The sequence below is a fragment of the Miscanthus floridulus genome, chromosome 11 (genome assembly GCF_019320115.1).
Source record: "Miscanthus floridulus cultivar M001 chromosome 11, ASM1932011v1, whole genome shotgun sequence".
Taxonomy (NCBI): domain Eukaryota; kingdom Viridiplantae; phylum Streptophyta; class Magnoliopsida; order Poales; family Poaceae; genus Miscanthus; species Miscanthus floridulus.
The window spans coordinates 69510567-69536511 of NC_089590.1; the positions used below are offsets into that span (position 1 = coordinate 69510567).

At 43.4% G+C, this 25945-nt stretch overlaps 2 protein-coding genes across 2 annotated transcripts; both read right to left on the bottom strand.

The window, feature by feature from the left end:
• Positions 1–2254: 2254 nt before the first annotated feature.
• LOC136491229 (putative invertase inhibitor) lies at positions 2255–2785 on the bottom strand. The gene has a single exon (XM_066487472.1). The coding sequence runs from the start codon at positions 2783–2785 to the stop codon at positions 2255–2257; it is 531 nt and encodes a 176-aa protein (XP_066343569.1).
• Positions 2786–10058: 7273 nt separating this feature from the next.
• LOC136492146 (pectinesterase inhibitor 12-like) lies at positions 10059–10610 on the bottom strand. The gene has a single exon (XM_066488264.1). The coding sequence runs from the start codon at positions 10608–10610 to the stop codon at positions 10059–10061; it is 552 nt and encodes a 183-aa protein (XP_066344361.1).
• Positions 10611–25945: the final 15335 nt, after the last annotated feature.

Here is a 25945-nt window from a genome sequence, read left to right on the forward strand (position 1 = left end):
CAAACATATGCTAACTGAATCGGGAGCTTAAATGCTTAATGATAGTCCATCTATACTAAACCATAAGGGACCATCAGATTTCATAGGAACCGGAAATAAGTGAGCGAGAATTGGAGGCGAGGGAAAGAAACAAAGAGTGACAAACTCAAGAAATTTTAGTTTTTTAACATTATGCATAGATTTTTTTTGTATGGGTAGTTGACATATGGGTCCCCACAAATGAGATACAGGTCCCATAGATAACAGAGGCTAATGATGCGAAGGACATCGTTCATCCCATCGTACCAAACAAAAAACTAGAATGAACTTGTCCATATCAACCAAATACAAGATAGATGATTCCATAAAAAAAAAGAGACAGGATCGTCCCATCCTGGATCGCCTCCGAAGGAAATACATGCTAACTGAATCAAAACCTTAAACACTTAACGATGGTCCATCTCCATCCGTGCTAAACCACAGGGGCCCATCAAATTTCACAACAACAAATCTCACATCTTCGAGGCTTCAACTAGAGGCTGCCACCATCCACCACAACCTATAACCAACCCTGTCTCTATGGGCATCGTGTGGCGGCCAGCGAGCCTCTTTGAGTCCTATTTGATATCCCCTCCGTTCCAAATTATAAGTCATTTTAACTTTCTTTACAAAAATTTCAAATTTGCCCAAAATTATAGAGAGAATTATAAAAATTTATGACATCAAATAGGTATACTATAAAAATATAATTAATAAAAAATTTAATAATATTTATTTGGTATCATAAATGTTACTATTTTATTATATGAATTTAGTCAAACTTGAGATGCTTTTACTCTAAAAAAAATAAAATGACTTATAATTTAGAATGGTTGAAGTATGCTTTTAAAAAATTGTATAAATTGAGGGAAAAACACAGTTAGGATAAGCTGATCTAACCTAACATTTAGGTTTTAGTATAAATAAAGTTGTGATTAAGAAATAAGTCAAATGAAACTATAAATACATACTATTTGATTTCTAGTTTCAAACTTGTTTGACAATAAGCAGTCGTCGCTGCGCTTGACGGAGGATGGAGCACAGAGGCAGCGGCTGCCCACCCACGCCGCGTGGTGTTTTTCAAGAATGCTCACAGTAACCAGTGTGACGTAAGGGCCTCTCCAACAACAATCTACTTAGGGGGTGTTTAGATTCATCTCTTAAACTTTAGTCGTTGTCTCATTAGATACTTAGACGCATATATGGAGTATTAAATATAGACTAATTATGAAACTAAATGCACAGAATGAGATTGTTTTGCGAGACGAATTTTTTAAGCATAATTAGTCCATGATTTAATAATGCGTTGCTACAGTGACATATGCCAGTGGCGGATTAATTAGGCTTAATAAATTCGTCTCGTGGATTATTGACGGATTATGTAATTTATTTTTTTATTAGTATCCAAACACTCTATACGATATCCACGTATGATACCTCCTAAACTTTAGTCACTAGATCAAACACCCCCTTATTGGCTCAAAATGATGTAGAATAAAATGATTAAAGAACTACCGGCTAGCGATTCAATCATCGCTAGCTCCGAGCCTCAAACGTGAGCATACGAGTGGTCAGAAAATGTCTGTTGTGCTCTAACAGCCAATCCAGGAAGGAGCTGTACAAACAGTGATTATATTAATTTAGAGCCAGGCTAATAATACGGTCTGGCTTAATGGATATTGTAGTTCACTTATCAGCCAACTAGTATAGTGGTTGGTTCATTTAAAACACATCTCTTTCCCTCACAATTTTTTTTTAGTTCCTGTGCTTGAACTGACTGTAAACTTACGGGTCACCTCTCCTCTCACTTCTCCTTGTTCTCTTCCACCTTAGCATACAGCCTACTAACGGCCTTTTATTATACTTGGTCTTAGCAAATAAAATGCAGTTAGCCAGCGACATCAACGACAACCGTTGCAGATGCCCTTCGGATTTACTGCAAATCTGCAACCGATCAGTGGAGTCAGTTCCTTACTTCCTTTGCCCTGGGATTTACTGCAAATCTATGGATTGGCATCATCCCCAGGTAATGACGTACTGGATTGATACGTATCCAGCTTGATCATGACCAGCAATTTTCTTAAGCCCGAGATGATCACAACAGTTCAACGAACATTGCAAAGTTTATTAGTTCAAATTCAAATTATCTAAGCTCATACAACGAACATATCCAAAAGGATTCTACACCCTAGCTTAGATAATTCATCACGTCGTCCAGATATGACGATGGCTACAGCTACAGCGCCGCCGTTACAGACAGCGCGATGGACGCATCCTTCCGGAACCCGGCGTCCTCCGAGGCCAGCGGCGAAGGCACACCCAGGTTTTGGAATCCCTGCTCACAGGTGCCGGGGGCGTCCTCCACCGCGCTGAGCGCTGTCACCGCGTCCGCACGGCCCCGGGGCGTGCCCGACGCGATGCCCTTCGCCGCCATGCCGGTCTGGTCCACGGCCTGCGTGTACACCTCGGAGCAATCTTTGAGGCCCGCCAGCCGCTTCTTGTCCTTCTCGGAGGCCCGCAGGGCGGCGATGTGCTTGGCGGTGCTCTTGGCGGCTGCCCCGGTGAGCTTCACGGCGATGGCGGCGAGGCCACGCTTGTCCGCGCTGGCGCTTCCCTTGTCGGCCTGGAAGAACTTGATGCAGTAGGCGTAGCCGGTGTCCGGGTTTTTAGCGGCGAAGGACTTGCACGCGTCTTGTAAGACGGAGGCGTTGGACATGGAGCAGGCGAGGAGGAAAACGAGAGGGCACAGAGCTTGCAGAAGCTTCATGGTCTCCATGGCTGGCCTGAGTGTCTATGCAAATCGAAGTTCAAGTGTGTTTGGAGTGTTTGGTAGTGTAGCCAGTGTGAGCGTGGATGTAGAATGGACTTTGGCATATATATAGGCAGATGTCCTTCTGAACTAATAAATAGATTATAGCTGGTTCATGGAAACTATTAATCCCCTACCATAAATGACGGTTTCAGAGAAAATCTTACTCCAATAGTAAAATTTATGACATTATGAAAGTAATCCATGCATAGGAAATTCATTTATGAGTGAGCATAAATACTCACACAAGTATTTCAGAATATTTATGATACTATTAAAACATTTCTCAAGATGGTTGAAATATTAATTGTATTCCTGAAAAACTATCAGTTACATGCATTATTACATTAATTTGGATTTCATATAACTAATAGTTAGCTGCTAAAGAGAGAGTGTGGGATGGAAATATCAATGATAGTTGGAGTTACTCTTGGGGACCCTCTAGTTTCAGTAGCAAAAAGGCATGCAAGCTACTCATTGGACACACAGAAGCATCTCCCCTCTGCTCTTGGCTCTAGACATCAAGTAATCTGGGTAAGCACAAATTCTTCTTTCGGCTACTCCTAAGGGACAGACTTAATACTAGAAATCTTTTGAGAAAAAAAGATATGGAACTAGATGATTACAGCTGTGTTCTCTGTAGTACTGGATGTGAAGAAACAAGCTTTCATCTCTTTTTTGAGTGCCCCTTTAGTCAGGACTGCTAGATCTCCATCCCCATTAATTGGAACCTGAATTTGCCACCTCTTGATATGGTAATAGATGCCAGAACCAACTTTGGAAACTCAATGTTCAGAGAAATCTTCATTACAGCCTTCTGGATCATTTGGACAACATGAAACATGGTGATCTTTGATCAGGGCCAAGTCAGCATCAACATCTGGAGAAGAGAGTTCAAGGAGGAACTTGGTTTAGTTTGCACTGAAGCCAAGCCGAGCAGACAAACCCCCCTCAATCTTTGGAGAGATAACTACATTGTATAAGTTGTTTTTCTTTTTGGGCCTAGCTGCCTTGTAATTTTGTGCTTGTAAATATCATTCTTTCATTTAATCAAAAAGCAAAAAAAAAGGTAGGGGATTCTCCTACCATTTCGGTCAAAAAAAAAATAGTTAGCTGCTAAAAATTAGTTGAGGCCCTATAAGCCAACTAATGTCTTATCTATCAGTCAGCTAACAATTAGCCATTAATTGATTTTCCTTAACTAACACAACTAATAGTTAGCAAGGTGGATCCAAACAGAACTCGTAAATTAAGGGCTAAACGTCAAGGATCTTTCATACGATCCACATGGTTTGCTTGATGGTCATTCGTTCCATCTGCCGCCACTAACAGCCTCAATGTCCTTGCCCTCTCCTCTTGCCTTCCTCCAATCATCTCAGTGGCGCCATTAGTGGGTGCATTACTGCTACCCCACGATGCTAAAGCTGCTCTGATGGTGTTATCGACGAGTTTCCCTTCTCTCTACCCTTTTCCACCCTAGTCCTCCACTACCAATGGCCACCACCATACCACTACATACCTCGACGCCACCTTGAGCCTACATCAACCACATGGTCAGGTTGCCTCCCCGTGAGCTCCTCTAAACTCAACATCCATGAAAGTCTTGGCAATCCCGACAACTATTTCGTCGCAACTCATACTAAGAGATCCTTAAATTTCAAGGGGTAAAGTACATTCTTTAACCTCTAAATTGTGCATTTGTCTAATTTTTAACCTTGAAATACAAAATTGGGTAACAGACACCCTCCAACTATCAAAACTAGACCAATTTGGTTATTTGGCTGGTTTTCTATATTATAAAAATGATAAAAATCCGATTTGATCTCTAAAAATTCACAATTAACTGGAACTAGTATAGTTTTTTCTTAAAAATTCTATCTACCTATTTATGATCTCTATATGTATATAGTTATTTGGAACTAACTTATTTCTATTTCTATTGGTTTATTGCTTGTAGTCATGCTCATTATTTATATAAAACATTATAAGATCCAAATAATAGAACAACACCGGATAGATAATATGTTTAGAAGAAAGCTAGAACTATTTTTTCCTGATTTTAAAACAATAATTATAAAATTCTAAAGATTAAACAAGATTTTTATTATTTTTAGAAAATATAGAACCATATTTGAAACCAGTCAGAGAACCAAATTTATCCGATTTTGATAGTTAGAGGGTATTTGTTACCCAATTTCATAGTTGAGGGTTCCAAATCGAACTGACGTACAACTTAGAGGTTCAAAAATGTACTTTTGCCTAATTTCAATAGTACAAACATAAAAAAGCGTGGATAAAGTGAATATTGATATGGACAGCTGGATCTCGAATCCAAGTAGCCAAATATACCTACATACTTCGAAGCCCACGATCTGGAACTTTCAGCCCAAAAGAACAGGCAGCGGCCTATGAAATGAAAGTAAAAAATAAGGACAGGACATAAAAACACTCGGCTTGTTTAGATATACATTTATGCTAATGCTCCACCGCGGGCGCCTGTTCCGCATCGGTCAGTTAAGACACGGCAAGCTGGGCTGTGGATCGCCCCATAGGTCTGCCAGCTTTATCGGTATACATGGTTTATCTAAAAAGTAATAAAAAAAGAAAAGAAATTGATATCTTATTTTTCCCATTCCATCGGCCCCACCGTACCGCCCGTCCTTCGGTTGCGTATACACGAGCTCTACTAACGCCCGCGTCCGCGTACGCACGAGCTCCACCGGCCGTGCTACGCCGCCCGCCTGTGGTGAGGGAGACCGTTGCCGCCTCCACCACGGGGGCCAGATGCCTGGGCGGCAACCAGGAAGACCTCCGCCTCTGCCTGCCCAGCTCGCTACGGCCGGGTGTGGAGCTTGCCCACGTGCAGCTTATGGCAGCCCGGGCGGAGCGCGCCAAACACATCTTGCGCACGCCAACCTAGTTTTCCGTGGCCGGGGCGGAACTCGCCTACGTGCAGCCCGCGACAACCAGGATAGAACTCCACGCGCCGACGAGGATCTATTCTCCCAAGCAGCAAGGAGATGTTGCATTGAAACTACATGTTGCAAGCATCTATTTCAAAGTGTTTTAAATGTTTCAGAGGTATGTTGCAAGTGTTTTATATCGATGTTGCAAAAGTAGATCGGGATGTTGCACATGTTGCAAATGGTGTTTCAAGTGTATGTCCCAAATGTTTCATTTGTTTCAGACGTATGTTGCAAATGTTTCATCTAGATGATACAAAAGTAAATCTGTATGTTGCATATATATATACATGTTTCAAGCATATGTTTTAAGTGTTCTAGGTGTTTCATACATATGTTGAAAGTGTTTTATATGGATGTTGCATAAGTTTTACAATGGCTAAGTTTTTCTGGTGTTTCATACGTATGTTTTAATTGTTTTAATTGTTTCAGACGTATGTTGCAAGTATTTCATTTAAATGTTGCAAAAGTAGATCTTGGGGTTACAAATGTTGTAGTGGGACCCATATACAACAGCCACCTGCTGCAGCTGCTGGGCCTGCTTGCATACGCATGTGTGTGGAGGGGTGCCACGGTGTGGGTGTGTGACACAAAGCGGTGCGGGCCACGGTGTGGGCTCGGGACACGGTGCGAGCGCGGGACAGGGAGCAGGGCCCCACGTGAAGCAAGCGCAGTAGGCATGTGCGTCTGGAAGCTAGCCCCGTCTGGGTGCAAGACATTCCTATACATTTATCCACCTTAATCTATATGTGTTGGAGTAGATTATAGCAGAACTTAAACTATGTTTTATCTCAACACACACTTCAACACGTATAGATTAATGTGGATATATATATGCATCTAAACAAAATCAAGACCTTAGGGGATAAAATCCATGGAACCCGAAGTCTCATGATTGTTCCCAAAACTACTCCGGTGGGGAGGTGATCATACCGAGACAAGTCGATTGCTCAACAGCTCCAACATGGCCATTCTGAGTTCGCTAGTTTAGGGTCTATTGGTGTCGACGAAATACGACCGATAGTCTACCGAGGGTTATGCCCACGGTAGTAGATGAATCGGTGGAGGTGCGCGAGATAAGAACTAGATTGTGACACAAGACGCAGAGACAGTGATTTAGGTAGGTTCAGGCCGTTAGCTTGATGTAATACCCTACGTCCTGTGTCTTTGGTGGATTGTATATTGTTATCCGGTGAAATCGAGGGGGTCCCTACTCGCCTTATATAGCATGGGGGGTAGGGTTACAGGTCGCCTCAGCCGCCTGTGGGCGAGGGGGGTCCTTCTTGATCCGGGTGCCCTTCGTAGTTGTCCCTGGACCCCTATAGAGATAGGGGCCTCCTGCTTGATAGTGAGGGCATTCGGAGCCTTGGCGTTGACTTCCCCTGTCACGGTGAGAGCCATAGGGGTGATGGCTGCATGCTGACACAGTCAAAAAAGATGGGGTAGGGTTCCAGATCTCGTTGACTTGGACTTGGGCCGCTTTAAGATGCACGACGATCTTTTCTACTTTCAGAGTCAGTGGGAGTCTAGCCAGCTCGGTGAAAGCAAGAGTGAGGTTGGCACTCGGCGTCTGCAGCACCGGTTGGTTGCCCACCATGTCGAACTCTTCATCGAGATTGCGACGGGCGCGGTGTGGGGCGTTCGTATCACCATGGGCCGCGCGAGTGGCTTCTTCATCCTGGTGATGTTGGTGGTCGACGTTCTTCGCTAGACGAGCATCGCGCTTGTCGGAGATTTCGCCATCCTTGGTGACGCTGTCGTGGCTGATGTGGAAAAGCTTGCCCCCAAACCCTAGGGGAAAGGGGGGCAACTGGATGCGGTCTTAGTTGACCCCTTGGAGTACCCATCGGGGCTCTCCTCCAAGATGGTGTGGAGGGAGTCGTATGAAATCTAGCAGATAGCCACCATGTTCACCACGGGAGCGGGCTAATCGGCCTTAGGCAGATTAATCTTGTAGAGGTCATCGACCTGGTCGCGCTAGGCATGGTCAATGAAAAGGTGGTGGATGGCGTCTTGATATGCAGATCCTGCGCCCACTAGCCCAAAGGGATAGGGCTTTGGCATGCTCTCTATCGGGGCTTCGTAGTCGTCCAGGCGCAGGTCGGTAGCTGGAAGTGGTCGACGTCGCACCGCACGCCCTTCTATAGTAGCTGTGATCACCAGATCTAAATCTTGCCGCCCGAACGATGCGGACGAGCAGGTCGCTCGGTTGCAGCGGCTTGGCGACCTCGGAGTGTAGGAAATTCATCGCTCGTAGTAGACCGATCTAAGACCGAGTCCACGAGAAGTTGACATTCGGCTAAGCGATCTGTGACCCGATCAATAGATGCGATCAGATCATCTTGGTCGATGGATCTCCTAACCTAGCGGCGGGGCACCAGGATCGGAGATGTTGTTGTGGATGTTGGCACGATCGGCGCAGGGTGATTCTGCACCGTCTCTACGATCTCCTCAACGTTGTTGGCGCCGATCACCTAGGACATAGATCCAATCGTGAATGACTGGCCTGGCTCGGGAAGGACCATGAAGCTCGGGAAGTGGACCATCTGGCTCGCCATGGAATCAGCACGCACACCCCCTACCTGACGCGCCACTGTCGACGAAATATGACTGACAGTCTATCGAGGGGTGTGCCTACGGTAGTAGATGAATCGGTGGAGGTGCGCGAGATATGAACTAGATGATGACACAAGACGCAGAGACAACGGTTTAGGCAAGTTCAGACCGTCAGCTTGACGTAATACCATACGTCATGTGTCTTTGGTGAATTGTATATTGTTATCTAGTGAAATCAAGGGGGTCCCTACCCACCTTATATAGCATGGGGGTAGGGTTACAGGTCGGTTGAATCTACCCTAATCGGTTTACATGATAAGGATTACAAGGATTGCGACATCTTAGCAATATCCGAACAGATCTTCCTTCGTCATCAAGGATCCTTCGCGTAGTCTTGCAATGCACGCTGACCTGTATCATGCACCGTGTGACGTGATCTAGTGGGCTGGGCCTCCCCTGGTGGCGCGGCCCATGTGAAGCCCTATGGGTATCCGGGGTTATACCCCCACAATTGGTTCTCTAAGAGCATCTCCAACGAGACCTAAATAGCTTTATTATTCTACTTTTTGGTGCTACAATAAAAAACTTCATTCAACATAGTTCTAACTCAAGTGACTATATTATATAGGCCATCAAATCTTTCTTCTCAGTCCTATCTTTTAAGAGTGCGTCGGGAGCTTCTTTTCTCCCTAGCAAGCCCCTCGTCCCCATCGCTGAATGGAGACAGGAGCATGGACATAGAAGAGAGTAACGTGACTGATAAGTAGGTTTAGCTTGACATGATGTCATGATGGTATTTTTATAAGTAGGTTTAGCTTGATATGATGTCATGACAACATTTTCATAAGTAGATTTAGCTTGACATGATGTCATGCATCATTTTGGTAATCGATATGATAGTATGCATTGTATACTGATGTCATCTGGCACTCCAAGCGAATGAATAAGGCCCCGTTTGTTTCGGGTCCCAGGGGCTCCTGCTTCGGCATGTGAGTACCCTACAGCACCATGAAACACTGTGCAACACTGTAGCAAGAAAAATGTCTCTTGCTTCGTCACAAAACAGCGTGAAATGAGGAGAAACCACCAGAGCCATGAGTTTGGAGCTCCGCTATAGTGTCACAACAGTGCTAGAAGTTTGGAACTGGCCGGAGCCCCTCCAAGCACGCCCTAAAATCGTGATATCTCACTGTGACCCAAATGGTAAAATTGCGCGTTAGTAGTATTTTCTTATGTAATCACTTAGTATGTAATCACATAATAGTTGCGGGATGTGTCACAAAAAAAATAGTTGCGAGAAGAAATTTCTGCGCCCAAGATTGTGAGTTTACTTATACCAGTTATTTTCCAATCTTACAAAATCCCATATGTAGTAGTTAATTTATTGATCTTTCAAGGGACTCTAGATCTAGATCCCTAACTTTGACTATCTCCAACAACAACATTCAAAATACAAGACATATTTAACATTTGGGTAGCGCTACAGCCAAAAGGTTCGATACCCATTCGACATCTTCTCCAACAACAGAACCCAAAAGAGAATCTTTCCGCAAATGGATTTCCAGGAGTGAGGATACTCATATTTGGGTTATGCCTATCAGGCATCCTAAAATAAGTCTCCCGTATAAATACCCTGTTGAAGATTAATTTTAGGTCTTTTACTATTCATTTTGGATTTAGATATCTATATGAATGGAGACAGCCTTAGAGCCTTAGTTTGGGCCGGGGAGTAACGTCCACGTTACAAACAGGGTGATGGACGTCTCCTTGCGGAGCCTGCCATCCTCTGCAGCGAGTGGCGACGGCTTGTGAAGCTTCTGGAACCCATCCTCGCAGTCCAAGGGCGCGTCCAGCGCCCCGCCGAGTGCCGTCACCGCGTCCTCTACGCCCCCATCCGTTCTCGAGACGATGCCCTTCGCCGCTTTGCCGATCTCGTCCATGGCGTCCAAGTAACCCTTGCCACACGCGACGAGGCACCTGAGTTGCTCTTGATTCTTCTCCGAGGTCAGCATGGTGGCGATGAGAGAGCCGGTGCTCTTAGCGGTTGCCTCGATGATCTTGGTTCCGATGACGGCGAGGCCACGGTGCTCTGCGATGGCGCTCTCCTTGTTGGCCTGGAAGAACTTGACGCAGTAGTCGTAGTCGGCATCCTTGTAGCAGATAGCGGCGAAGGACTGGCACGCGTCATGTAAGACAGAAGCGTTGGACGTGGAACAGGCAAGGAGGAAGACCAGCAGGGAGACAGTAGCTTGCAGAAGCTTCATGGTTTCCTACTTGGTTCGATTCCCTCAAGCTTTTGAAAAGTTCATGTGTGTTTGAGCTTCTGTCAAAGTAACCAGCGTGTGTAGATTGTTATATAAAGATGATCAATGCCCTATTTGAATCCATTCAGCTAATAGTTAGATGCTATTAATTAGTTTCTTTATCCCAAACCTACTAGCTAATTATTAGCTGAACCCGTTTGGATCCAAATAAACTAATTATTAGTAGCTAACTATTAGCTCTATGAATCTAAATATGGTCTAAATTAGTAATAGTAATTTCAAACTGACCTGCTAATAGGCCGACTATTAGCTTGAGGGCTATTATAACATTAGTTCCACGGGCAGGTTTGGAATTGCTAATAGGTACCAACCACATATTATCAATGTATTATTAGTAGTTGGATCTAAATGGCCACTGCTAATAATTAGACGCGATTTGACTTGGTGCAGCCTTAAAAAAATATATTTTGACCTATAATTTCTCTTATAATATATAATTTATAGGAAGAAGTTTGATCATCAGAAAGTATTTCTAAATACAAATATGATGCAACTACATTTGTAATGCAATCTTTTGATATAATTAGGCTAATTGTTAGCCAAAGATAACAAAGTTGAATTTTGAAACGTGCATGCCTTGTATTTGAGGACGGACGGAGTAATTACTGCCCTGCCACAGATGGATTAGATTGTTGGATGATAGAACTAATTAATGTCTTGCCACAAAATTTGATTCCATGAGCCAGCAATAAATATAAATAGACCAATAATATAATTGATGGTTTAGATATAGCCAAGAATGCAAGATCTCACAAACAAGATTTAACTCGCGATTTATATAGAAACGAGCTAGCTTTCAAAATCATAAAATTTATTGCTTCATTTCTTTGAACTACAAACGCCTCCTAAATACTAGGTTAACAGATCTCGAGATTGATAAAGTAGCCACATATGTCTTTCTATCGACGGGTATGACGTCTACCACTGAAAGAATACCGTCGTTAATTTCTGAAATAAATTCAGGAAAAAGCAAGTACATGTATCATGTCAACGACTTTAACTCAAGCAGACACTCCACAGAGACTTTAGCTCTAAGTTTGGGTAATTTTTGGCCTTCAATATTCGAGCACACAAAGAGTTAGCCTGTTGTATGAGACGCCACCTTTGCTTAGCCAGCATGGCTAAATTGAAGGTATGGATAATGGATGTCCCTAAAACCCAACCCCTCTCTCTTTGGCTTTGTCAAGGCTATCCAGGTGTGCAGGGCTGAAAGCCAAGATTCAGATATAGAGGAATACTTTAATATCGACTTAAAATATTATTGACCTTGATGTTGGCTTAAAAAACTATAAAATCAGCTTTAATCCCTTTCTTTTTCTTTGTTTCGGTCAAGTGGTACTCCATCCGTCCTTATACAGTAGTATTTGTCTAAACTGAAGATAAAAAAGGACGTTGTTATAAAACCAACAGGTATCATCATATTTGTTTTATCTGGCCACATAGAATTATACAGAGATATAACTTGAAAAAACACAATAAGAGATGTATTTTATTTTTAGTGGGACTTTTGTTAACTTAGTTGATGGGACTTTTATCTATAATCTCTAGAATTGACTAATGAGGAATACTATAGTATATACTCCCTCCATCCCAAATTGTAAGTCATTCCAAGAATCTTGGAGAGTCAAAACTTCTCAAGTTTGACCAAAATTATAAAAAAAATTACAAAGATTTATGACATCAAATAGGTATACTATAAAAATATAATGAACAAAGAATCTATTGGTACTTAGTTGGTATCATAAATGTTATTATCTTATTATATAAATTTGGTCAAACTTAAGATGCTTTGACTCTCCAAAATTCTTGGAATGACTTACAATTTGGGATGGAGGGAGTACTAAGCAACCTTGCTTCCCCTGTCTCCGCCCCGGCCTGAGTCCCTGACCAGCTGATCCGGTGCATCTGTACTAGTTACTCCACTAGTATTTTGCTATCATCGCACTAATTTGATTGCATAATTCTTTGGTCAGATTAAAGCATCCCAATGCAAATGTCGTGATTGTTTCTGCTACTGCTGTAATCAGGATTTCGGCCCCGTTTGCTTGGAGGAATTCTGAAAAAAATCTGGAGGAATTTGTGAGAGAAAAACACTGTTCCGGATGAAAAAAGAAGCGGATAAGTCGGGTTTAAGGACACGCGAACGGGGCCTTCTTTTCCTACCCTAAAAAGCATCTTCTCCTTCCACCTTTGCATATTCCGCCATATTCGAGTTTGTGAACGCCTTCGTTCTCGATTGTCCAACGTATATCGGAAGTCGCAGGTACCTATCATTCATAGGCCCCGTTCGCTGGTCTGAAACTTGGCTGAAAAACACTGTTTCGGCTGGTTTGTTGTGAGAGAAAAACACTGTTCGGCTGAATGGATGAACAGTGCCGCGTGAGGGGAACCAGCCGGGTGGCTGGTTTCCTCCAGACCAGCGAACATCGCCATAGTTTCTTTCTGTATATCGAGGACATTCATAACTTCTCCTCTCTTATTTATATCCAAAGTATCCGGGCTAAACATAATGGTATCAAACCCAATTCAATTCTATGCCCTTAATTATCTACATCCATGTGAATCTTTCCTAAGAAAATGATTAGTGTGTTGGCCTTAAGGACGTATTATATTACTTTTGTAGAGGAACTTAGAAGCCAAGGTGCTAATTAAAGGGTTTATAGTTTGCAGTCTTATATTGTTGCTTAATTTTTAGAGTTCAATTCATGTGTCTCTTGGACTATTCAATCTCGGTCCTTATAGGTTGTTTTTTTTTCGCGAACATGCACCAGTACAGAAACAAGCTGTACTCCCGATTGAGAAACCCCTTCAGTCCCGGTTTCCCAACCAGGAGAACGAATCCAGGACTAAAGGGCCCCTCCTTTAGTCCCGATATCTCACCTGGGACTAAAGGTCCATCTTTAGTCCCGGTTGGTAATACCAACCGGGGCTAAAGAGGCCTCCCAACCTGGCCACGTGTACCAACCGGGACTAAATGTTTTCTTTTTTTTTGTTTCTATTTTCAATTGATGATTTGTTTTGGTTTTCGAATACGCATTCTACGCCCACCAGATGCAAGAGAACCAAATTGAGGACACCCTACAACAGATCGAGATCAAAACAAGAGCACAGATCTAATCAAACTGAACAAATCCAAACCACCACAGACAACTAGATTGAGACCAAATCGAAACCACCATGAACAACTGACCAAATCGAATAGAAACATCCTGAGTCATAAATCAAGGAAGCATGAAGGTGGGCACAAATCAAATATGAGCGGAGACCAAATTATAAATCCATAGATTCCCTAATAGACGAGCACACAGAGGCGTCGAGCTTGGCCAACTGCTTGACGCTATGGGGACCTTGTCCGCGTCGGACTGGAGCACGCCTGGTGCCTTGCCGAGCCACCGCTGGGATGCCGCGTGTAAGCAGCTACAAGCCTGCCACCGTCTGGCCGCCACGTGCGAGCCGTTGTCGGCCGCCCTGCGCATGCCGCCGCTAGGCGCTCTGTGTGAGCCACCACTGGGCCACCGCTGATTCGAGAGAGGCTCACATGGTTTTTGGATTTTGGTCAAGAAGTAAAGAGGAACGAGGATGCTTGCCAGCACTTGGGAACTTCAGGGCCTGGCTACCACACAGCAAGCAAATAATAGAGAGAAGCCATGGGAGGAACAAAGGGATAAGGACAGGGGTCACTGGAAAAGACGATGGACTGAGATTATGGACAGTGAATGTCGATGTTTTACCACCGATAGCCTGCCACGGGGGTACCCGGGACAGTTGTTCGGGCTTCGGCAAATAGTGGAACTCGACGGTTACGCAAAGAGACTCACGATTTATACTGGTTCGGGCCCTCGACTTGGTCGAGTAATAACCTTACATCCAGTTTGGCGTTAGCCTGTTTGCGTCATATTGCTTTGAGTATTGGGTGTGTTTCGTCTCGTTTACAAGGGATATCCTCACCAACCCTTTATAGTCTAGGTGCTGAGAGGAGTTGTTTGTGTTCTACTCGGATACAAGGTCAGAGTCCTAAGCTATGCTTCGGGTGCCTTTCCTTGTATAGTCCGAATCAGAGTTTTGGTCTTGCACATTGCTTTGCTCCGTGTTCTTCTTGGCGATTGGGCTGTGAGTCTTGTTACCAAGGCCCACTTCCCTATAGTATGGTCTACGGGGGGCCCGTAGGGTTCCCCATCGACAAGCCCCTGAGCATTTTATGATTGAGCTTCAAGGGCTGAGTTGTTGTAGACTTGATCCGGGTTCTTCTTGAAGTGAAATCTTGAGATGGTCTTCTTTGATTCTTCTTCTAGCTGATGTGCACTTTTACTGAAAAAAGTGCACTCAGTGAGTGCAGCCCTCGAGCCTCTGGCTATTTGGCACAAAAAGCTAGAGGGTCTTTCTGTCTTGATGTCCTCCGAGTTCTTTTCCTTTGAGTGCAGCGAGTGTAATTTTGCAAAAAATTGCACTCATTGAGTATAGCCCCCGAGCCTCTTGTTTTTTGGTACAAAAAAGCTGAAGGGTCAAAAAAATAAAAAATGTGCTTTCTGTGGTGGGTACTTGCAGCCCCCGAGCCTTCTCTGGGTTCTTCTCTGTTGAGAAGAAGCCGGTAGAAGGTTCTTGATTTGTACTCCTTTGGTCTTTGTCATTTGCTGGTCTTGGTTTGGAGGTAACTATATTAGTGTGCTCGTCCAGAACGTGGTTGTCTCCCTGTTCATAACCCAGGATTTGCTTCATCCTCTGTAGTTGTGATGTATCTAGGTTGTGTTAATTCTGCTAGTTATATCGAATCTTGGTGCGGAGGGTTGCAACCTCTAATTCCACTGTGTTCTTTGCTGCCACTCTAGAATGATCTCCTTTGCTTTCTTTGTTGAATTTATCAAATCTTGTACTCCATTGTAATCTCAATGTTCTCCTAGTGAAAGAAATAATGAATAAGATGGTTTATGCTAGAGGCCGAGTTGTCTATTACTGTATCCGAGTTCTTCTCTATATCTTCATGCTTTGGCTGTAGTGTAGTATTGTTGCCGACTTGTTGCATCCTTTTTCTGCGTTGCTTCCTTGTGAACGGTTTTGGCATCTAACCGTTGAGATCTGAACGGACCGTTGCTTTCTTTTTCCGTTGTGCATGTCATTGATTGCGGAACGGTAATTTTTGGTGACCGTTTTCACTTGGGTCACGTGGGCCGTGTATTTTTTTCCTTTATAAAAATGACTGCCCTGTTACTGTTGTTCCACTTGCCTTTGCGGTGAAAAATTCCTCAATCCTCGTTGCTAAGAAAACCCTAGCATTGCATCCGCCGCCTCAAATCTCTTGCTGCTGCTGCTACTGCATCTGGCCCTTGCTTTCGATTGATGGTGAAGAAGAACAAGGGCAAGGGTGAGTTTGTTGACGAGGAGAAAACTCTTAAGCAAATTGACAATCCCAAATTCATGGCTATGAGGTAGATGCAGAAGCAGTTCCTGAAGCCGACGATGCAGGAGGCGGAGCTGGACTTGCTGGTTGCCCACGAGCTTATCTAGGAGAAATTTCTTTCTAATTTCTCTTCCCCTGGTGAGCATTTGATTCCGTCTCCTTCTCCTGATCAGTCTGTTCTTTTTGTTCCTTTTATGTGGGCGGGGCTCTGTTATCCCCCGTCTGACTTCTTGTTAGAGTTTCTTGGATCTTATCAGATTCAAGTTCATCATCTTACCCCAAACGGGGTTCTTTTTCTATCTGCCTTCACACATTTTTGTGAAGTTTTTCTTGGAATTCCACCTTGTCTTGTTCTTTTCCGCTACTTCTTTCGTATGCGGCTCTCTGATTCTAAGAATCCTCCCCTCTTTGGTTGCTGCCTTATTCAAACCCATCAAGGGGTGACTTTTCCTTCTCTTACTCTTTTCTGATTCTGTTAAAGATTGGGCTGAAAAATGGTTTTATGTCCCAAAACCGGCTCCTTCTTTTTCTTTTGATCTTTCTGTGACTCCGAGTGCTTTACTTATTTGGAAGGATAAGCTTTCTGCTGCTGAAACTGCTACTCTCAAGCCTGTACTCGCCTGAGTTAAGGTTTTGCAGCAGTTGAGCCTAACTGGTAACTGCATAGTTGCTAGTTTTTTGCGTCGCCGGGTGCAGCCTCTTATGCAGAGGGTGCATTTTGGTTTTGAGTACACTGGTTCTTCAGATCCTTCTCGGCTTATTCTGGATGTCGAGTTGTCTAAAGAAGTCATCCTTGAACGGTTGGGGCAGATTCTTAGTGGTGTCTCAGTGATGCCCGCTCGTGTGGACGAGTATGATGCTGCTCACCCTCCTCCTAAGGTATGTGTATGCCTTCCCGAGTTCTTTTTTGTTGTTTATGATTTGCATCTGTTGTTGACTTTGCCTAACCTCTTATTGCAGGGTTTTGGTTGAGCTTTTAAGCTCGAGATAGCCGTTGCTGGTGGTGGTGAGGCTGCCATTGAAGAGCCCGCCGAAGAAAAAGATGAAGATGATGATGCTGTTGCTGATCCTACGATAGTTGCTGCCACCAGGCCAGGTTCTTCTTCTGCCAGGTTTATTACTGGCTTGTTTGAAGGTCAACACTCCTATGTTGAGTATGTCCCTGATCCTAGAATTGCTCAATATATCTTATCATCTAGGAAGCGACGAACTGAGGCTGTCTCTAAGCAGTCGTTGCCCAAGAGGTGACGCTCAACTCATCAAATTTCTTCAACAGGTAATATTCTTGTAGGTGAGCTTGTGCTTAGCCTTTCCCGAGTTGTTTTCCTTGCTTTGTTTTGACTTGTCTTGCTAATCCGAGCTCTATTTGTTGTTTTGATAGAAGGTCAGTCTGTTGCCTTGAACGAGGTGGAGACTGAGGATGAGGTCCCCTTGACCACTCGGCCGTAAGTCTTCTGCTGTAAATTTCCTTGTGCTTGTCTTTTTGCTCATTTCCACAATAACTGAATTGCTTTTTCCAATATAGTCATGAACCGGCACCCTGTGCCCCTTATGTGACAGTTGTATCTGCTTCTGTCCTGGGTGCCATCCCAATCCCCTCCTTTGAGGTGGTTGAGGATGATTTGTTTGATGTGCCACTCCCGAGTCTTGGCTTCTCGGGGGTGGCAGGTAGCTTCAAGAAGGCTATTAAGTAAGTTCTGGCTTCTTTTCTCTTTGTCTTGATAAATTTTGCTTCTGTCTTTGATTAATCCAGGTTCTTTTTTCAAATGCAGGCCTTCTAAGGATGCCTCATCTTCTCTAGCCCTTGGTGCTAAAAAAACTTTACAAGAATCTGTTGTTTGTGAGCTCTTGTTCTGCCTTGCCTTTCTGTCTCTTGTATAATTTATGTATTCTATATCCTTGTAGACTTATAATTCTGCTTTTTGTAGCTTCTCCTCCTCGTGTTGCTCCTTTTGAGCCACATGTTGAGGAACAGAATGTTGGGGCCCTGGTGTCCTCTCAGGAGGAGCACCGGGTTATGGATAGTCCCTCGGGCATTTTTGCTGCTGCTTGTCTACCACTTGGGTCATCTCTATTGTACTCCCTCGAGGCTGCTCCTCGAGTTGATGCGGCAGTGGGCGAGGGTTCTAATAATTACCCTCCCCCTGTTTCTGTTGCTGATGCTAGTCAGCCGTCGACATCTGGGCCGAGTACTCTTCTACTATCTTGGTCAGGAGAGGAAATGGCTCAGTTTGTCCATATTGAATAGTTGGCCGAGTTGGTTTCTTCATGGGAGGCTTATGGCGCCAAGCTCAAGGTAATGTACTAAATTTCTTTGCCTCTTTACTTTCATTCTTCCCTGTCTTTTATTTCTCATAAGATTTTTCCTTGCTGTAGTCTCTAGTTGAAGATCAAGATCTCTTATTTGGTCCTCAAGAGGTGCGATCTACTGCCCTGATTGAGGCCGACTTGAAGAATGCTGAGTCCAAGTTAACTCGGGTTCGTGCCGAGCTGGCTCAAAAGAAGGAGCAGCGCAGAATTATAGAGGTTGCCCTCAATGCTAGGGTTGCTGATGCTAATGCTGTCCGAGATTCTTCTCTGAAAGCTGTAGCAGAGGCTCAAACTAGGAGCTCTAATTTGAAGAAGGAGAAAGCTGGTGAGTTCCCCTTTCATTGCTTTAATATATCTTGGGCTCTTTCTCTTATTTTCTGAGTTGTTTCCTTTCTCTTTCAGCTCTTGTTAAAGAGAAAGAGGTCTGGATGAAGGAGAGGGAGGAGATGGTCAATACCCTCCATACCTCCAAAAATAATGCTAAATCTGTAAGTACCCTTGCTGATTCAAAACTGCAAGAGGCTCAGGATTTATTTGCCCAGGTGAATTTGATGAGAGCTGGTGCTGATTGTGATATTGTTTAGGCAATGAAGTCAGTACAAGACTTGCAGGGGAGGTTGAAGGCTGCCCATGATCAATTTCGGGCTCTTTATGCTGCAGTCAGTCTAATCATTGCTTCAGTCTATCGGCTAGAAGACAGGGATCTGGGCCTTGGAGGTATAATACCGGTGCTTTCTTCTCGGTTTTATGATTTTGTAAAGAGTGGATTTTCACCGATGCATCAACAATGTGGTTTCATATGTCCGGGTTGTTGCTCCTGATGCCCCTCTTGAGCAGATTACTAAAGCTTCTGTGACGGCTGAGTTTTCAAGACAGCGGGAGGAGGCCAAAGTAGAGCTTAGTGGTCTATCAGACCAAATCTTGGAACAGATGAATGTGCTTCCTACTGTGCCTCTAGCTCCTTAGACATTTTGTGTAATGAACTTGTGGTTTCTTGTAATATATACTTGTTTTCGTGAATATAATCAGGCTTTGCTCTGCTTTTGAATCTGTCTTTGACTGCTATGAGCAGGCTTTGACCTGTCTTTCTTTTACTGCTTTTGTGTAATTTCTGAGTAGTCCTTCCACTTTGTGTGACTGGTTTTGTCGCTCTTTGGATAACAATAATCGACTGCATGTTGATATCTGGTTTGTAGAGTTGTTTTTTGCCACCCTTTTGGGTGTGGGATTTGATCATACTGCTTTCTTGAGTAGACAACCATCCTTGTAGGGTTGTTTCCTGCCGCTTTTGGGGGCGAGTTGGTCGGCCATTCTTGCCAGATTGTATAATTGTTTTGGCTGCTCTTGGGCCGAAGCAGTTGGTCATGCTGTTCTTGGAATATGTAGCCAAGTTGACTTTGATCATGCTGCTTGTTGGGCAAAGTTTGTCGATTATACCGCTCTTGGGGTAGGCGACGGAGTTGTAAATTTGTAGATGCCACTTGCTGAGCGAAGTAGTCGATCGTATCGCTCTTGAGGTAGGCGACCGAGTTGTTGGAGTGATTATGCCGCTCTTTGGGCGAAGTAGTCGATTGTACCGCTCTTGGGGTAGGCGACCGAGTTGTTGGAGTGATTGTACCGCTCTTGGGGTGAAGTAGTCGATTGTACCGTTCTCAGGGTAGGCGACCAAGTTTTCTTTGTTGATTGTGCCGCTTGTTGGGCGAAGTTGTCGATCGTACCGCTCTTGGGGTAGGCGACCGAGTTGTATATTTGTAGATGCCTGCTTGTTGGGTGAGGTAGTCGATCATACCACTCTTGGTGTAGGCGACTGAGTTGTTTTTTGTAGATAGCGCCACTTGTTGGGCGTAGTAAACGATCGTACCAGCTCTTGTGGTAAGCGATCGGACCCGTATAGCACAACTGTTTCCGGGTTGGTTGTTTGTAGGGTAAGTAAGCAATCGTACTAGCTCTTGGGGGTAAGCGATTGCACCTGTTTAGCAACAACCATTTCTGGGTTGAGTTGTCTACAGGGCTACCCCTTTTTCCCCAACCTGATTACGGGTTGGTTCTGTCCGTTGGACAGGGTTGTCAGTCGTACCATCTCTTTTTATGGTAGAGTGACAAATGCTAGCTTGGGTCTCCTTACCCCAGAAGCTATTTGGCCATTGGCCGTCAGTCAAACCATCTCCATATGGTTGAGTGACAAAATTGCCCATATAGCGCAACCGTTTCTGGGTTGGCTGTTAACAGGGATGCCCCTTTTATCCCCAACCTGATTATGAGTTGGTTTGTTGGTTCGACAGGGCTTATATCTAAAGTCGTTCTTCTTGTAGAATTTCTGCTTTATTTCTCTTGAAGCTTGAGTACAATATGTTGTACTAATTATAGAATCTTTTGAGTTGACTGATATGCCAAGTATTCTTCACTAGTATTTCATCTAGAGTCATCAACTCGTATGTGTTGGGTCCTATTGTGTTTTTCACAATGAAGGGTCCTTCCCATGGACTGAGTAGTTTGTGCCATCCATCTTTCTTCTGGATTAGTCGTAATACTGAGTCCCCTGGCTTTAGTGATTGGGGCTAAGTACTTTTGTCATAATATCTTTGTAGTCCTTGCTGATATCTTGCATTTTGGATTATTGCACTGTCTCTTATTTCTTCTATTGAATCAATTTCTAACCGCCTTGTTTCTTCGGCTTTGCCTTCTTCATATTGTTCTATTCTTGGAGATAGCCATATCAAGTCGGCTGGTAGTACTGCTTCTGATCCGTAGACCAGAAAGAAAGGTGAGTAGCCGGTGGCTCTGCTGATCTGAGTTCTTAAACCCCATACTACTTTTGGTAGTTCGTCGATCCATTTTCCACCATAATCTTTCAAATCTTCATATAATCTTGGTTTTAAGCCTTGTAATATGAGTCTATTTGCTCTTTCGACTTGTCCATTGGCCTGTGGGTGTGCTACTGATGCAAAGTCGATTTCTATCCCATAATCTTTTGCCCAGTATTGAAATTCTCTTGCTGTAAATGGTGAACCAAGATCCGTAATTATTCTGTTGGGCATGTTGAACCTATGCATGATGTCTTATATGAATTCCACTACCTTTTCTGCACTGTATTTGACCAAAGGTTTATATTCAATCCACTTTGTAAATTTGTCGATTGCCACAAATATGTATTTGAAGCCTCCTTTTGCTTTTTTGAGTGGTCCAACTTGATCCAGCCCCTAGCATGAGAACGGCCAAGCTGGTGGTATGCATATCAAATTATGAGCGGGCACATGTGATTGTCTGGCAAACATTTGGCAATTCTTGCATGTTTTGATGAGTTCTTCTGCATCTTTGAGTGCTGTTGGCCAATAGAACCCAGTTCTGAATGCTTTGCCGACCAGTGTCCTAGAGGCTGCATGATTTCCACAACATCCTGAGTGGATTTCATCCAAGATTTCCTTTCCTTTATCTGTTGAAACACATTTAAGCAGTACTCCAGATGATGCTGCTCTTTTGTATAGTTTGTCTCCCACCAGAACGTAGTTTTTGCCTCTTCGTATAACCCGGGTTGCTTCTACTTTGTCTTCGGGTAGTTTCTTCTCTTTGATAAAATCAATGTATGTTTGTCTCCAATCATTTTGTATGACCATGATCTGTCTTGATTGGTCTAGTTCTTCTGCTTGATCTATTTCCATTGGATCTGTTGTCTCCTTTCTCCTTTTCTGTGTTCCCGTTTGATAGATGGGGCTGTGAGTTCTTCTACAAATATACCAGGTGGTACTTCTGCTCTATCTGATCCCAGTTTGGCTAGCACATCTGCTGCAACATTGGAATCCCTTAGTACATGATGGATTTCGAGCCCTTGGAAAATTTTCTCCAATTTTCTGACTTCTGCACAGTATGCATCCATATTGTCTTTTGTACAATCCTAATCCTTGTTGACTTGATTGATTACTACAGTTGAATCACCGTAGACAAGTAGCCTTTTGATCCCAAGTGAGTTTGCAACTCTTAGACCATGTATTAATGCTTCATATTCTGCTTCATTGTTAGTTGCCTGCAAAAGTATTTGTAGCACATACTTTAACTGTCTCCCTTCTGGTGATATGAATAGCACTCCTGCTCCGGCTCCTCCTAACTTTAGGGAGCCATCAAAATACATTTTCCAATGATCAAGTATTGGTTCAGGCTCTTTTTGACTGATTTCTGTCCATTCAGCAATGAAGTCGGATAATGCTTGAGATTTGATTGCTGTTCTTGGTTTGAAGTTTAGGTTGAGAGCACCGAGTTCTACTGCCCATTTTGATATCCAACATGTTGCATCTTTGTTGCGTAGAATGTCTTGAAGTGGAAAATTGGTTACCACTGTAATCTTGTGTTCATAGAAATAATGTCTCAGCTTTCTTGATGATATCAACACTGCATAAAGTAGTTTTTGCACGTGTGGGTATCTCACTTTTGATTCTGTTAGTACTTCGCTTATGTAATAGACTAGTCTCTGCACTTTGTAGGCATGTCCGGGTTCTTCTCTCTCAACCACAATTGCTGTGCTGATAATGTTCTTGGTTGCTGTAATGTATAGCATCATGTCCTCTTTGCCTTTTGGTGGTGTCATTACTGGTGATGATGCCAGGTATTCTTTTAACTTTTGGAATGCTTCTTCTGCTTCTTCTGTCCATTCAAAATTTCCTGTCTTTTTCAATAATTTGAAAAAAAGTAGCCCTTTTTCTCCTAGTCGGGAGATGAATCTGTTTAGTGCTGCCATGCATCCTATAAGCTTCTGTATGTCTTTAACTTTCTTTGGAGGTTTCATATCCATGATGGCTTTAACCTGCTTTGTACTTGCTTCAATTCCTCGGTTGCTAACTAGAAATCCGAGTAGTTGTCCTGATGGGACCCCAAAAACACACTTTGTGGGGTTTAGCTTCCACTGTCATGCTTTTAGATTCTTGAAAGTCTCCTCGAGGTCTTCTATTAATGATCCAGGTTTTTTTTTGTCTTGATTACCACATCATCAATGTATGCTTCTACATTCCTTCCGACTTGATTCTCCAAACAAGTTTGAATTGCTCTTTGATATGTTGCTCCTGCATTCTTTAGCCCAAAAGGCATTGATTTGTAGCAATATGCCCCAAATGGTGTAATGAACGATGTCTTGCTTTGGTCTTCTTCTCTTAGAGATATTTGATGATAGCCTGAATAGCAATCCAGAAAGGATAATAGAGCTGATCCTACTGTTGAGTCGATGATTTGATCAATCCTTGGTGGAACATATGGATCTTTTGAGCAATGTTTATTGAGGTCTGTGTAGTCAATGCATATGCGCCATTCTTTTGAATTCTTTTTCTCAACTAGGACCGGGTTGGCAAGCCAATCCGGGTTGATTATTTCTCTGATGAATCCCACTGCCACGAGCTTGGTGATCTCTTTTTTTATTGCTGCTTTTCTGTCTGGAGCGAATCTTCGTAGCTTCTGCTTAACGGGTTTAGACCCTTTGTTCACATCAATTATGTGCTTAGCCAACTTTCTTGGGACCCCTGGCATGTCGGCCGGCTTCCAAGCGAAGATATCTTTGTTGTTCCGAAGAAAGTTGGTGAGCGCAAGTTTCTATTTGGGATCGAGATTTGCACTGATGATTGCCGTCTTCTCCGGGTCACCAGTCAACAAGTCAATAGTCTTGGTAGCGGCTTCTTTTGGTGGTGCAAAGTTGCTTGGCTTCTTAGCCGGTATTTGAATCTCATCCGGGTTCATTTCGTTGGCTAGTATTGCAATCTCCTTTCCTTCCTTTATGTCTTGTAATCTTTCAGATATTTGTACTGCTTGTACGTCGTAATCATGTGCTTTCTTTAGATCTCCTTTCAATGATAATACGCCCTTTGTTGTTGGCATCTTGAGTAGTAGGTATGGATAGTGAGGTACTACCATGTATTTTGTTAAAGCTGGTCTCCCAAGTATTGCGTGGTAGCATGATTCAAAGTCTGCAACTTCGAATTTGATGAATTCCGTCCGGTATTTGTCTGGTGTGTCAAAGGTGACTGGTAGGGTTATCTGTCCGAGTGGCATAGCTGCTCTGCCAGGTACTATTCCATAGAATGGTGTGCTTGTTGGTGTCATTAGTCCTTCACAATCCAGATTCATCCTTCTGAGAGTATCTACGAAAATTATATTGAGCCCGGCTCCTCCGTCGATGAGTACTTTAGTTACTGCCACTCCTATGATAGTTGGGCCCAGTACCAGCGGGTAGCATCCTGTGTTTGCTGCACTGGTCCATTGGTCTTCTCTTGTGAAGTGGATGGGGTACTCTGACCAATCTAGATATCTTGGGGTGGCTGGTTCAGCTGCCATGATGGCTCTGTGAGCTAGTTTTTCTTGCCTTTTGCTTCGTGTGTTAGGAACACCTGAAAATATAACTGCTAATTGGCGTTTGGGTTCTTGATAATCTCCTTCAGCTTTCTTTTCCTCCTTCTTGGATTCTTCTTGCTTTTGCTCCGAGTTGTTTTGATTCCTGTTTTCTCTCTTCATGAATTGCTGCTGAAAAGTGCTGCATTCAACTAACTTGTGTCTGGTTCCTGGGTGTATGTGACATGGCATGTTCTCTATGTTTTCCAGTGCTCTTTCTCAATAGTTGTTGCTCCGATAGTTGCTATTACTGTTTGTACCCGCTGTTGTTACTGTTGTTGTTATTGTTGTAGTTGCCATTGTAATTGCCACCGTTGCTGTTGTTATTGTATCTTCTCTTGTTGTCTGTGGTTGCCACTATGTTGTCCTGCCTCGGCCTTTTGTCTTGCTATCTGTAATTAGGTCTTCTATTTTCTGGGTTGTCCCTAGCAAACCGATGCCGGGTTCTTTCTTCTGATGAAATAAGCTTTTCAACAGCCCTCTTGAAATCTTCATTTGTTCTTGGGTTCTCATTAAAATAGTCTTTGTATTGCTAGTTTGCTAAGATTCCTTCCGCAAAGGTTTCTATCACATCTCTGTCGGTAATGTCGTGGACTTGAGTCCTAAATTCTCTGAATCTTCTATAGTATTCCCTTAGACTTTCTCCTCTCCTTTGCCTTACTCCTTTCAACTCGGCTACGGTCATTGGATGGGTAATAATGCCTGCAAAGTTATTGCAGAAAGCTTCTTGCAAGTCCTCCCAATATCTGATTGATCTTGACCTCAATTTGTCAAACCATTGTAGTGGCATTGCTTCGAGGGCCATTGGAAAAAATAGAGCCTTGATGTCGTCATCTCCTCCGACTAACTCAATAGATTGGGAATAAACTCTTAGTCATTGTCTTGGTTCTACTTTGCCATCGTACTTAGAATGATTTGCTGGTTTAAATTTGTGTGGTAGCTTCAATGTTTGTAGTCTTCCTGCGAAACAAGGGAATCTGTTGTATGGTTCCGTTCTTCTATAGTCTGACGATCTTGCCCTTCTATAATAAGACCTGTCTTCTTTTAACTCAGACTCTCCGTAGTCATCTTCTTTGTCAAATCTTCTTGATATTTCTTGGTATTGTTGGCTCAATTCTGGTTTGCCTCTTTCTTGTTGCTTTGAGTAATGTTCCTGCCTTCCATTAACATCAGCACTCTCAACTGGTCCTAGCCTTTCAAAACTTGA

Coding starts and splice junctions, on each gene's coding strand:
- LOC136491229 (XM_066487472.1), bottom strand. CDS start 2,785: ATGAAGCTTCTGCAAGCTCTGTGCCCTCTCGTTTTCCTCCTCGCCTGC.
- LOC136492146 (XM_066488264.1), bottom strand. CDS start 10,610: ATGAAGCTTCTGCAAGCTACTGTCTCCCTGCTGGTCTTCCTCCTTGCC.